The 12,236-nt window shown below is 54.4% G+C and overlaps 1 protein-coding gene and 1 non-coding gene across 2 annotated transcripts in view; both read left to right on the forward strand.

The window, feature by feature from the left end:
- The window catches only part of DCHS1 (dachsous cadherin-related 1), a 35,361-nt gene that overhangs the window by 19,734 nt on the left and 3,391 nt on the right, over positions 1-12,236 (forward strand). The window contains exons 3-20 of the mRNA XM_059409147.1: positions 2,070-2,258; positions 2,356-2,587; positions 2,726-2,962; positions 3,305-4,330; positions 4,550-4,743; positions 4,963-5,059; positions 5,161-5,318; positions 5,516-6,380; positions 6,475-6,714; positions 6,804-6,929; positions 7,655-7,864; positions 9,274-10,152; positions 10,272-10,385; positions 10,555-10,766; positions 10,855-11,009; positions 11,202-11,332; positions 11,439-11,722; positions 12,079-12,217. Of these exons, the coding sequence (XP_059265130.1) occupies positions 2,070-2,258; positions 2,356-2,587; positions 2,726-2,962; positions 3,305-4,330; positions 4,550-4,743; positions 4,963-5,059; positions 5,161-5,318; positions 5,516-6,380; positions 6,475-6,714; positions 6,804-6,929; positions 7,655-7,864; positions 9,274-10,152; positions 10,272-10,385; positions 10,555-10,766; positions 10,855-11,009; positions 11,202-11,332; positions 11,439-11,722; positions 12,079-12,217 (5,488 nt within the window). The remainder of the gene's footprint in view (positions 1-2,069; positions 2,259-2,355; positions 2,588-2,725; positions 2,963-3,304; positions 4,331-4,549; positions 4,744-4,962; positions 5,060-5,160; positions 5,319-5,515; positions 6,381-6,474; positions 6,715-6,803; positions 6,930-7,654; positions 7,865-9,273; positions 10,153-10,271; positions 10,386-10,554; positions 10,767-10,854; positions 11,010-11,201; positions 11,333-11,438; positions 11,723-12,078; positions 12,218-12,236) is intronic.
- Positions 7,152-7,258, forward strand: LOC132009460 (U6 spliceosomal RNA). Its single transcript, XR_009401941.1, has one exon. It is a non-coding gene; the product is annotated as a U6 spliceosomal RNA (small nuclear RNA).

Raw genomic sequence — 12,236 nt, forward strand, 5'->3', positions numbered from 1 at the left:
CTAGATTTAAGGTGCCTGTGGGACATCCAAGTGGAGATGTTGAGCAGGCATCTGGATGTACAGGTCTGGAGCTCAGAGGACTGGTCTAGGTCAAAGTGCAGACAATGGTCAAAGCCACGGAAGTGGAAGAGAAGGTCCTGAGGGAGCATGTAGAGTGAGAAGAGGCCAAGGAGAGATTCCAGGGAGCAACAGTGTGTGAGAACAGGGAGTGGAAAGGGAGGCAGAGGAATGTGGAGGGGACGGTAGTGGGAGGAGAAGCAGGCGACACCTGGAAAGGAGGTCAGGATGGGGTAGATGCTGTAAGTTTGTGGTCTGGAAGGAACTTTAGAAAATTCACAGATAAGGGTCTTTATTTCCTTCCTGAAATACTGCATTCGATGAGAGCTAGGGAGTGGGTGGGGACAAAAGGAGAGAGATGAGCAAGAGAAGGAGCTGACCAAGGCTGGACTGGGAGCAGGGCTGAGAGCCTGCTGGGAAGGGAGACAGTGCATTTGCAGTGGAGCTGCACAGGGCGGGAAGTTCACTTCTGCCTTGGTCATTTCCAGTCAGTGGCCCCTACGCCTTTTGGGGTCACTTCCTGACAACTTCCCCTGACCACTATTTATTGCTTTCTTCCTGCAGCGAGTCAGAGGGCAAAGGTCTTTAACAGCTTCTGGAGATGGTGCCACAGCTGGGCTGCAGCCTGCCTGGATTGATGTGGGGGGATGTTTGTCTCCTGGGATATCTGGGCCCACAGCCATAGTAAAGAGTTGGAGCAGGAGCTGTTTCCAGGGTCAGCCATGGCAGGGCTTTAGAGTCTCTCTGGGGGGTAAACAGTGCCACAAATCACTTCCATCAAGGGCCTGGGCAACAATCAGAAGTCCTTGGCTAGCCTTCTCTCTGAGGAACATTTTCTGGCTAAGAAGAGGGAGCTCTCCAGCCTCCTCTTACAGCATGACATGACCCTAGGACCCCTGTATCCACAGAGAGTACTTTGTCACAGTCTACAGCAGTCAGCACCAGCTAACACACTGTCAGAGGTCTAATGTTCACCCAACGTATAAAACTTAGTTTGAAGGAAGGTTTTGTTGTCAGGGTAATCAGAATGTCCACCTACTCATTCAACAAATATATGCAGAGAACTCCTGTGTGCCTGGCCCTATCCTGGGCTCAGAAGCTTTCAGAATGGTGACTCCTGTCGCCCTGGCTCTGAAATGTTTAGAGGCTCCTGACATTAATGTCTAATAGTTCAACTTTTCCTGAGCCAGTCTGGGGGATACCCAAGAATTAAGCAGGAGAGCCTTCCCCTACTTCTTAGTTTTGAGGAGCCCCCTGGACTTAAGACCTTGACTTCCCATAGACGAGCCATTCTCCCTCTCTCACTTCCAGGGAGGTCCTCATCATGGGCAGATTCTGTATTTCTAAATTTGTGAACTCTCTAAAATTTTATTGTAACCCCCAAGTCGATACTCATGGAGCTTTTGCAGTCATTCCCCGACATGTGCAGAACGATGAAAAATTCAAGTGGACTGGTGGGCACATTCCAGGCAACGCTCTGCCTTCATGTTTCAGCTCATACTGTAAACAACGGTCCCTCCTGCGGTCTATTTAGTGCCACATTTTTCACATTTTTGTCCCTTTTGTTTGGTGATTTGCTCTTTAAAATGATCCCCAAGTGTAGTGCTAAAGTGCTGCCTCGAGTTCCTAAGCCTTATGAAGATAATACATGTGTTAGATAAGTTTCATTCAGATGTGACTTACAGTGCCATCGGCTGTGGATTCAATGTTAATGAATCAACAATATATATTACATTAGGCTTCTTCAAACAGAAACATACTTAAAACAAAGTTATATATTGACCAGCTGACAAAAATGTTGTAACTAGAAGCTCACAGGAACCTCAACCAGGTGGTGAGGTCTGAGGCGGTGAGGTTGGGTTTTGGCCCATGTCCTACATGTCCCCTCTCTGTATCCTCTCTCCAGAGACCCTGGCACCCAGCTGGCCCAGGGCTGCTCCTTCTAATTGCCACTTAGCTCTATATCTTCTGGTCAAAAAGAAGGGGCATCACTCACCCCAGCCTCTCCCTAGGTGACAGCCACAGATGCAGACAGTGGTCCATTTGGCCTCCTCTCCTATTCCTTGGGTGCCGGACTTGGTGCCTCAGGGTCTCCCCCGTTCCGCATCGATGCCCACAATGGTGATGTGTGCACAACCCGGACCCTGGACCGAGATCAGGGGCCCTCAAGCTTCGACTTCACAGTGACGGCTGTGGACGGGGTGAGTGGGCAGACTGTGGACAGGTTGGGATGTTGGGATAAGGCATTTACCAGTGCCAGACAGGGCCCATCTGACTTACTGTTGCCTGTCTCCCTAGGGAGGCCTCAAGTCCATGGTATATGTGAAAGTGTTTGTGTCAGACGAGAATGACAACCCCCCGCAGTTTTATCCACGGGAGTATGCTGCCAGTCTGAGTGCGCAGAGTACACCAGGCACAGCTGTACTGAGGGTGCATGCCCATGACCCTGATCAGGGGCCCCACGGGCGACTCTCCTACCACATCCTGGCTGGCAATAACCCCCCACTCTTTGCCTTGGATGAGCACTCAGGTGAGGAGCCTCCCATTCCCATGGCTTGTCCCTGGACCCTTCTTCCCACCTACTTAAATGAAGTACTGCCCCCCTTCCCATAACCTTTCTACCTCTATGCTGTTTCCTTACGCACTCTGCTTCTGTCCCCTCTCCCAGGGCTGTTGACAGTAGCCTGGCCCTTGGCCAGACGGGCCAACTCTGTGGTGCAGCTGGAGATTGGGGCTCAGGATGGAGGTGGCCTGCAGGCAGAGCCCAGTGCCCGAGTCAACGTCAGCATTGTGCCTGGAACCCCTGTGCCACCAGTATTTGAGCAACTACAGTATGTCTTTTCTGTACCAGAGGATGTGGCACCAGGCACCACTGTGGGCATAGTCCAGGCACACAATCCACCAGGTATCAGTTATCATTATACCCTTCTGGTGCTCTACCCAGCCACCCCAACATAACCCATCTCAAAATACCCTAGAGTATCACACCATAGATAGCTGCAGTATAAAACATGCAGGTTCAAATCCCCAGCACATCCCTGGGCACAGTGCAGGCACTCGCCTTCATCCACAGGCACATGAAGTATCACCTTGGTGCCACCCAGCATCTCTGCCACCACCTGCCCTTACCCCTAATAGTTTGAAAGACACAGTATGGATAGTCCTTAGCCTTCCTTGAGATGGGAGTCTAGGCCCCAATTCAGTAGGTGTCTCCATCACTTTCTTGACTCCTCTCTCCTTCCCTTAGGTCGCTTGGGGTCTGTGACTCTTGCCCTATCAGGCGGGGATCCCCGAGGACTCTTCTCCTTAGATGGGGCCTCAGGGCTATTACAAACACTTCGCCCTCTGGACCGGGAGCTGCTGGGACCAGTGCTGGAGCTGGAGGTGCGGGCAGGCAGTGGAGTGCCCCCAGCTTTTGCTGTAGCTCGGGTGCGTGTGCTGCTGGATGATGTGAATGACAACTCTCCTGCCTTCCCTGCACCTGAAGACACAGTGTTGCTGCCACCAAACACTGCCCCAGGGACTCCCATTTATACACTTCGGGCTCTGGACCCTGATGCAGGCATTAACAGTCGAGTCACCTTTACCCTGCTTGCTGGGGGCGGTGGGGCCTTCACTGTGGACCCCACTACAGGCCATGTACGGCTTATGGGACCTCTGGGGCCCCCAGGGGGGCCAGCCCATGAGCTGGAGCTGGAGGCCCGGGATGGAGGCTCCCCACCCCGCACCAGCCACTTTCGACTACGGGTGGTGGTACAGGACTTGGGGACCCGTGGGCTGGCTCCTCATTTTGACAGCCCTACCTACCGTGTGGACCTGCCCTCAGGCACCACCCCTGGAACTCAGTTCTTGCAAGTGCAAGCTCAAGCACCAGATGGGGGCCCCATTACCTACCATCTTGCAACAGATGGGCCAAGTAGCCCCTTTGGCCTGGAACCACAGAGCGGTTGGCTATGGGTGCGAGCAGCACTGGACCGTGAGGCCCAGGAGTTGTACACACTGAAGGTAATGGCAGTGTCTGGGTCCAAAGCTGAGTTGGGGCAGCAGACAGGCACAACCACCGTCAGGGTCAGCATCCTCAACCAGAATGACCACAGTCCCCGCTTGTCTGAGGAGCCCACCTTCCTGGCTGTGGCTGAGAACCAGCCCCCAGGGACCAGCGTGGGCCGGGTCTTTGCCACTGACCGAGACTCAGGACCCAATGGACGTCTGACCTACAGCCTGCGACCGCTGTCGGAAGACAGCAAGGCCTTCCGCATCCACCCCCAGACTGGTGAGCACTGGGGCCCAAATTCTGAGACCTCATAGCCTCATCCTCAGCCTGGTGAATACCCAGACAGAATCCCCAGACCCCTGCCATTAGGACCAGGACTGAGCCTGGACTTTAACCCTGGCATTCCCTCCCACTCCCTAAACCCCAGCTTCTCAGCTGCAGGCCTCAGGCTGTACATCCCTAGCTACCCCATACATGATCCCTATCCTGCACTCCCAGGAGAAATGACCACACTCCAAACCCTGGATCGAGAGCGGCAGAGCAGCTACCAGCTCCTGGTGCAGGTGCAGGATGGGGGGAGCCCACCCCGTAGTACCACAGGCACCGTGCACATTGCAGTACTCGACCTCAATGACAACAGCCCCAGCTTCCTGCAAGCTTCTGGGGCAGCTGGCGGGGGCCTCCCTATACAGGTATGTGAAGTGGCAGAACCTTGCCCTGAAAAAATGTGAGAGGTCATGGGGGGTCTCCCCACAGAGCTATAGGAGTAGGTAAGAGAGACTGGCTCTTGAAACAGGCGTGAGAGCAAGAAAGGGGCTCTGCCTGCATTCAACTGAGGGGAACTTGATTAACCCTGAGATATCTCAAAAACAGGAAGGACACAGCTATTCGTGAGTTGTGTGTCCCCACAGGTACCAGATCGCGTGCCTCCAGGAACACTGGTGACAACTCTGCAGGCCAGGGATCCAGATGAGGGGGAGAATGGCACCATCTTGTACACACTAACTGGTATGGGGAGTGGTGTGGAGAGAAGGAAGATGGTGGGGATGACATGAGCTGCCCAGCTCTGGGAAACAGGCCTTCATTCTTCTTCCTCTGCCTGTTCCCAGGTCCTGGCTCAGAGCTCTTCTCTCTTCACCCTCATTCGGGGGAGCTGCTCACTGCAGCACCCCTGATCCGAGCAGAGCGGCCACACTACGTACTGACGTTGAGTGCTCACGACCAAGGAAGCCCCCCTCGGAGCTCCAGCCTCCAGCTGCTGGTGCAGGTACGGCTGACCTTCCTTAAATCTGTCCATTTCTTGTCAGCCACAGCCTTGGGCTCCTCCAAGAACTATGCCTTCGCAGAATCCTTATGCCCTCTAGTCAGGCTACTCTGACTACCCTTCCAGCTACCAGCCGGCCAGCCCAGACCCCTTTTACACGGATCCCCCTGATTCTGTCCTTCCTCCTCGGTCCACAACAGGTGCTTCCCTCAGTTCGCTCCGCTGAGCCCCCACCGGATCCCTCAGAGCCAGACCCAGCGGCTCCAGTGCCCATCGTGTTGACGGTGACAGCGGCGGAAGGGCTGCAGCCAGGCTCCCTGTTGGGCTCTGTGGCGTCGCCAGAGCCGTCAGGGGTGGGCGCACTTATCTACACGTTGGTGGGCGGTGCCGACCCGGAGGGTACCTTCGCGCTGGACGCGGCCTCGGGGCGCTTGTACCTGGCGCGTCCCCTGGACTTCGAGGCAGGCCCGGCGTGGCGTGCTCTCACTGTGCGCGCTGAGGGCCCGGGAGGCGCGGGTGCGCGGCTGGTGCGCGTGCAGGTGCGCGTGCAGGACGAGAACGAGCACGCGCCGGTCTTCGCGCGCGATCCACTGGCGTTGGCGCTGCCAGAGAACCCGGACCCTGGCGCCGCGCTGTACACCTTCCGCGCGTCGGACGCCGATGGCCCGGGTCCCAACAGCGACGTCCGCTACCGCCTGCTGCGCCAGGAGCCGCCGGTGCCTGCTCTGCGCCTGGACGCGCGCACTGGCGCCCTCAGCGCGCCCCGAGGCCTGGACCGGGAGACCACACCCGCCCTGCTGCTGCTCGTGGAAGCCACCGACCGGCCCACCAACGCCAGTCGCCGCCGTGCAGCGCGAGTCTCCGCGCGGGTCTTTGTCACGGATGAGAATGACAATGCGCCCGTCTTCGCCTCACCCTCACGTGTGCGCATCCCCGAGGATCAGCCTCCCGGGCCCGTGGCGCTGCACGTGGTAGCGCGGGACCCGGACTTGGGCGAAGCTGCACGCGTGTCCTACCGCCTGGTAGCTGGCGGGGACGGCTACTTCCGGCTACACTCCAGCACAGGTGAGTTGGGCAGGGAGGAGGTTGGGGCGAGGGAGGGTGCTGATGGGAAGTGAGTGTTGAGGTTTCTTTCCAACCTGCCCTACTGCTCGCCTAGGAGCGCTGTCGGTGGTGCGGTCCCTAGACCGGGAACAGCGAGCTGAGCACGTACTGACCGTAGTGGCCTCCGACCATGGCTCCCCGCCACGCTCAGCCACGCAGCTCCTGACGGTCAGTGTCGCTGACGTCAACGACGAGGCACCCGCTTTCCAGCAGCAGGAGTACAGTGTCCTCCTGCGTGAGAACAGCCCACCTGGTACTTCTCTTCTCACTCTGCGGGCAACCGACCCAGACCTAGGTAAAACCTGAGCGGATGAGTGGAGAGGGTAACTGGGCAAGAAAGGGTATATTTACCCTCTGATTTTCCTCCATGTTGCCTCTTCTCAGGGGCCAACGGGCAGGTGACATATGGAGGCATCTCTGGCGAAAACTTCTCCCTGGATCCAGACACTGGAGTCCTCACGACTCTTCGGGCCCTGGACCGGGAGGAGCAGGAGGAAATCAACCTGACAGGTACACATTGACTGGATCTGAAAAGCCTGGGGTGTTGTAAGCACCAGTGTTACTTGGGCAGAACCCCCAAACTACCTTCTAGTAGCTTCCACCTATTATTGCACAGTGTGTTATATTTTCCTATCCCTTTGGGGAGGCAAGTGTTGGTCAGATGGCAAGGTGACCTGACTTCTAGGCTGTTGCCATTGTGATCACACAAACTCTCAAATACATAATGCTACAGTGCTTGCTTCGGCAGCACATATACTAAAATTGTAACGATACAGAGAAGATTAGCATGGCCCTGCGCATAATGCCACAGCTCTGTCCTTTAGGATTCCCTCAGATTATATTGTGGCCATCTAACAGAAAAGCATATTGGTAGTGAGTACCATAGAGGTTAAGTGACTTGTGCAAGCTAACACACAGCTTGGAAGTGGTAGAGCTGGAACCTTAACCCACATCTTTTGATACCTTCTTGAGTGCCTTTTCTGTCACACTACCACTAATCCAAGATCCATCTTGCATGCAGTAAGGTATGAGAAGTGGGAAGAAAAAAAGGTCTTCTGACATGTATATTTATGTGGGCATGTACACATGTAGGCACCCATGTACTTGCAGAGTGTGGAGAGACGGACATTTTCTGGTTCATGTGTGCATCTGGTGAACATGTGAGAATGCTGTGTTGTGTGGGTTTCTCCATGGATGGGAGCAGGCTACATCTTACTGATTTTGCTTCCCCACAGTGTATGCCCGGGACAGGGGCTCACCCCCACTGCTGACCCATGTCACAGTGCGAGTGACTGTGGAGGATGAGAATGACCATGCCCCAACCTTTGGGAGTGCCCACCTCTCCCTGGAGGTGCCTGAGGGCCAGGACCCCCAGACCCTTACGGTGCTACGGGCCTCTGACCCAGACGTGGGAGCCAATGGGCAGCTGCAGTACCGCATCCTGGGTGAGAACTGTCCCATACCTGCTAACCTAGCACCCATTTGCCCAGTTCTACTCCTTGTGTGCTTATGTCAGCCTCAATGTGTCTGGGTTTCCTTTCTCTTTTCTTGGTCTTCTGCCTTTTCAATCATGCATATATGTGTTTGAGTATCTCTTTCTATGCCTTTTCAGCTCTTTATGTCCCTCTGTGTCTCTGTTTCTATTTTCCTGTTTCTTTCCTTTTTCTTTCTCGTTTCTCCCTGTGGAGCACTTATTCTCAAACTTTTTGGTCTGAGTAACCCTTGATATTTTTAATTTTTTTTTTAAGATTTTATTTATTTATTTGACATACAGAGATCACAAGTAGGCAGAGAGGCAAGCAGAGAGAGAGGGAGGAAACAGGCTCCCCGCTGAGCAGAGAGCCCCGTGCGGGGCTTGATCCCAGGACCCTGAGATCATGACCTGAGCTGAAGGCAGAGGCTTTTACCCACTGAGCCATCCAGGTGCCCCGATATTTTTAATTTTTGAGAAACTTGAAGAGTTTTGTACATGATATCAATATTTGTTGATGTAATAATATAACAAACATATATATATAAATACATGTGTATTTATGTATGTAATAACACATGACATCAGTATTTGCTATATTAGATATTAAAGCTGAGAAAAATCTTAAAATGCCATTGTAAAAAGCCAATGAATATCCTGCTTACTGTATTTCTTTATAGGCACAAAGAAATATTAGAAGTTCAAATAATTTGTTGGACAGCAAAGATTATAGCAGGCGTAACTAAAAGCAAGTAAAAACTGAATGAGTCAGGTGTCTGGGTGGCTCAGTCGGTTAAGCATCTGCCTTCAGCTCAGGTCATAATCTCGGGGTTCTGGGATCGAGCTCCATGTCGGGCTCAGCAGGGAACTGCTTCTCCCTCTACCTGCTGCTCCTGTGCTTGTGCACACTCGTGCGCTCTCTCTCTCTCTTTCTCTGTCAAATAAAATCTTTAAAACAACAGCAACAACAAAAAACTGAATGAATCTCTGAAAATACGTTTATGCTCTAAACTTTCTATATTCTAGAAGACATAAGAAACTGTAAGCACACGTTGCATTACTACCCAAGTGATGTCATCACTTGTCATGCAGCATTCGGACTCTACTGTACATTTGTGAGATACTAAGAATTAACAAAAACATATAATGTTTTAATATTTCTAGAAACTAGTTTTGATTATGTACTCCCTGAAAGGAGTCCCCAGACCACACTCTGAGAACAGCTGCTTTATAGTATTCTCCTTTACTGTCTGTGGTTCTCTTTTCTGCCTTTCTCCCAGTTTCTCTCCTCTCTACCCCTTCCCATTTACTGTTGCCTATAAATCACCCTTGCTCCCATGGACTGACACATCTTTGTCTATGTGCACATGTACTTCTCTGCAGATGGGGACCCATCAGGAGCCTTTGTCCTAGACCTAGCTTCTGGGGAGTTTGGCACCATGAGGCCACTAGACCGAGAGGTGGAGCCAGCATTCCAGCTGCGAATAGAGGCCCGGGATGGAGGCCAGCCAGCTCTCAGTGCCACTCTGCTTGTAACAGTAACAGTGCTGGATGCCAATGACCATGCCCCAGCCTTCCCTGTGCCTGCCTACTCTGTGGAGGTGCCTGAAGATGCACCTGCAGGGTCCTTGTTGCTGCAGCTACAGGCTCATGACCCTGACGCTGGGGCCAATGGCCGGGTGACCTACTACCTGGGTACAGGTGCAGCAGGAGCCTTCCTGCTAGAGCCCAACTCCGGGGAATTACGCACAGCCACAGCCCTAGACAGAGAGCAGTGTCCCAGCTATGCCTTTTCTGTGAGTGCAGTGGATGGTGCAGCTGCTGGGCCCCTGAGCACCACGGTATCTGTCACCATCACTGTGCGTGATGTCAATGACCATGCACCCATCTTCCCCACCAGTCCCCTGAGGCTGCGCCTGCCCCGCCCAGGCCCCAGCCTTAGCACCCCAACCCTGGCTCTGGCCACTCTGCGAGCTGAAGACCGTGATGCTGGTGCTAATGCCTCCATCCTATACCGGCTGGCAGGCACACCACCTCCTGGCACCACTGTGGACTCCTACACTGGTGAAATACGTGTGGCCCGCTCACCTGTAGCCCTGGGCCCCCGGGATCGTGTCCTCTTCGTCGTGGCCACTGACCTTGGCCGTCCAGCTCGCTCTGCCACTGGTGTGGTCATTGTTGGGTTGCAGGGGGAGTCTGAGCGTGGACCTCGCTTTCCTCGGGCTAGTAGTGAAGCCATGCTCCGTGAGAATGCTCCCCCAGGTGGGTCCTCAACCATGTCTTCCAGCTTTGTATCCCTGGATGGGCTGGGGTTACTCACTAAAAATGTCTTGTAAACTCCTTCAGTGCTCCCATTTCAACCAATGTCATCCTCTCTTCAGGGACTCCCATTGTCTCCCCTAAGGCTATCCATGCGGGGGGCTCAAGTGGACCAATCACTTACAGCATTCTCAGTGGGAATGAGAAAGGGACATTTTCCATCCAGCCGAGTACAGGTAAAGGGCAGGAGCAGGGGCTCTGTGAGACGACAGGCTCCTGGGGGAGATCCTCTTTGGGCCTGAAAAGGCCCTAGATGGGGAGGGTCTGCCCTTGAGGAAGGGGCAACAGAGAGGGAGGCTCTAGGGCAAGCAAGGGCTATCTGCGATGCTTTCTGCCTCCCCCCAGGAGCCATCACTGTTCGATCAGCAGAGGGCCTGGACTTTGAAGCCAACCCACGACTGCGACTGGTGCTGCAAGCAGAGAGCGGGGGAGCCTTTGCTTTCTCCGTGCTGACCCTAACCCTGCAAGATGCCAATGACAATGCTCCCCGCTTCCTGCGTCCCCACTATGTGGCCTTCCTGCCTGAGTCCAGGCCCTTAGAGGGACCCCTGCTGCAGGTGTGGGATATGATGAGAAGATGGGGGACAGGGCTGGCCAGACTTGTCTATGGCCAGCCCAGTGCCAGCAGCCTCCTCCTCCCACCAGGTGGAGGCAGATGACCTAGACCAAGGCCCCAGCGGACAGATCTCCTACAGCCTGGCCGCATCCCAGCCAGCACGGGGATTGTTCCACGTAGACCCAGCCACAGGCACTATTACTACTACAGCCATCCTGGACCGTGAGATCTGGGCTGAAACACAGTAAGGCCTGGCCCTTTAGATTCCAAGACACCATCCTGGCTCCATCTAGTTTCAAGCCCTGTCCTGAATCCCTCTCAGTCTCTAGGCCACATCCTGGTCCCCCAGATTCCCAGACTCTCAGGAGTTCTCCTAGCCCTGCCCAGGGTTCTCCCTTATCCCCAGGCCCCATCCCTGATTGTGCTCTGTGTCCAGGCTGGTACTGATGGCCACAGACAGAGGAAGCCCAGCCCTAGTGGGCTCAGCTACCCTGACGGTGATGGTCATCGACACCAATGATAATCGCCCCACCATCCCCCAGCCCTGGGAGCTCCAAGTGTCAGAAGGTGAGGCCTCAGTAAAGTGAGAGGTGGTAGGACAGCACTTTACCCCACCCTTGGGCTCCAGGGGTGTCTTGGACCATGCCAAACACACTTGTCCCATGTATTGCAGATGCACTGTTGGGCTCGGAGATTGCACAGGTAACAGGGAATGATGTGGACTCAGGACCAGTGCTGTGGTATGTGCTGAGCCCATCTGGACCCCAGGATCCCTTCAGCATAGGTCGCTATGGAGGCCGCCTCTCCCTCACGGGCCCCCTGGACTTTGAGCAATGTGACCGCTACCACTTGCAGCTGCTGGCACATGATGGGCCTCATGAGGGCCGTGCTAACCTCACAGTGTTTGTGGAGGATGTCAATGACAATGCACCTGCCTTCTCACAGAGCCTCTATCAGGTACTGATGCCCCGAGCTGACCCCACACCTAGGCCCAGGGTTGTTCACGTTGGAAGTGGCGAGTCTAGAAGTGTCTGAGTGGGCTGGATGTTGGAACTGACCTGAGGATGGAGCCCTGAGGATGGGAGGGTCCCATGTCAAACTAGTCTTCCAAGTCCTAGAACTATGTCCAGGTTCTTCATCTTGTGCTCAGAAGTGGAGGAAGGTGGGCAGTTTGGACCTTGAGCATGGGCTTCAAGATGGCATAGATGATGGATGCCAAGCAGGCTTCATGGGACCAAGCTCTAGAATATAGGCTGAGAGGACAATAGGGCAGCTGGGAAACTTGGCCATAAACACTTTTCCTCACTCCCCAGGTGACACTGCTTGAACACACACCTCCAGGCAGTGCCATTCTCTCCGTCTCTGCCACTGACCAGGATTCAGGAGCCAATGGTCACATTTCCTACCACCTGGCTTCCCCTGCTGAGGGCTTCAGTGTTGACCCCAACAATGGTACGTCCTTCCCAGGATT

The sequence above is a fragment of the Mustela nigripes genome, chromosome 1 (assembly GCF_022355385.1).
Source record: "Mustela nigripes isolate SB6536 chromosome 1, MUSNIG.SB6536, whole genome shotgun sequence".
NCBI classification, from domain to species: Eukaryota; Metazoa; Chordata; class Mammalia; order Carnivora; family Mustelidae; genus Mustela; species Mustela nigripes.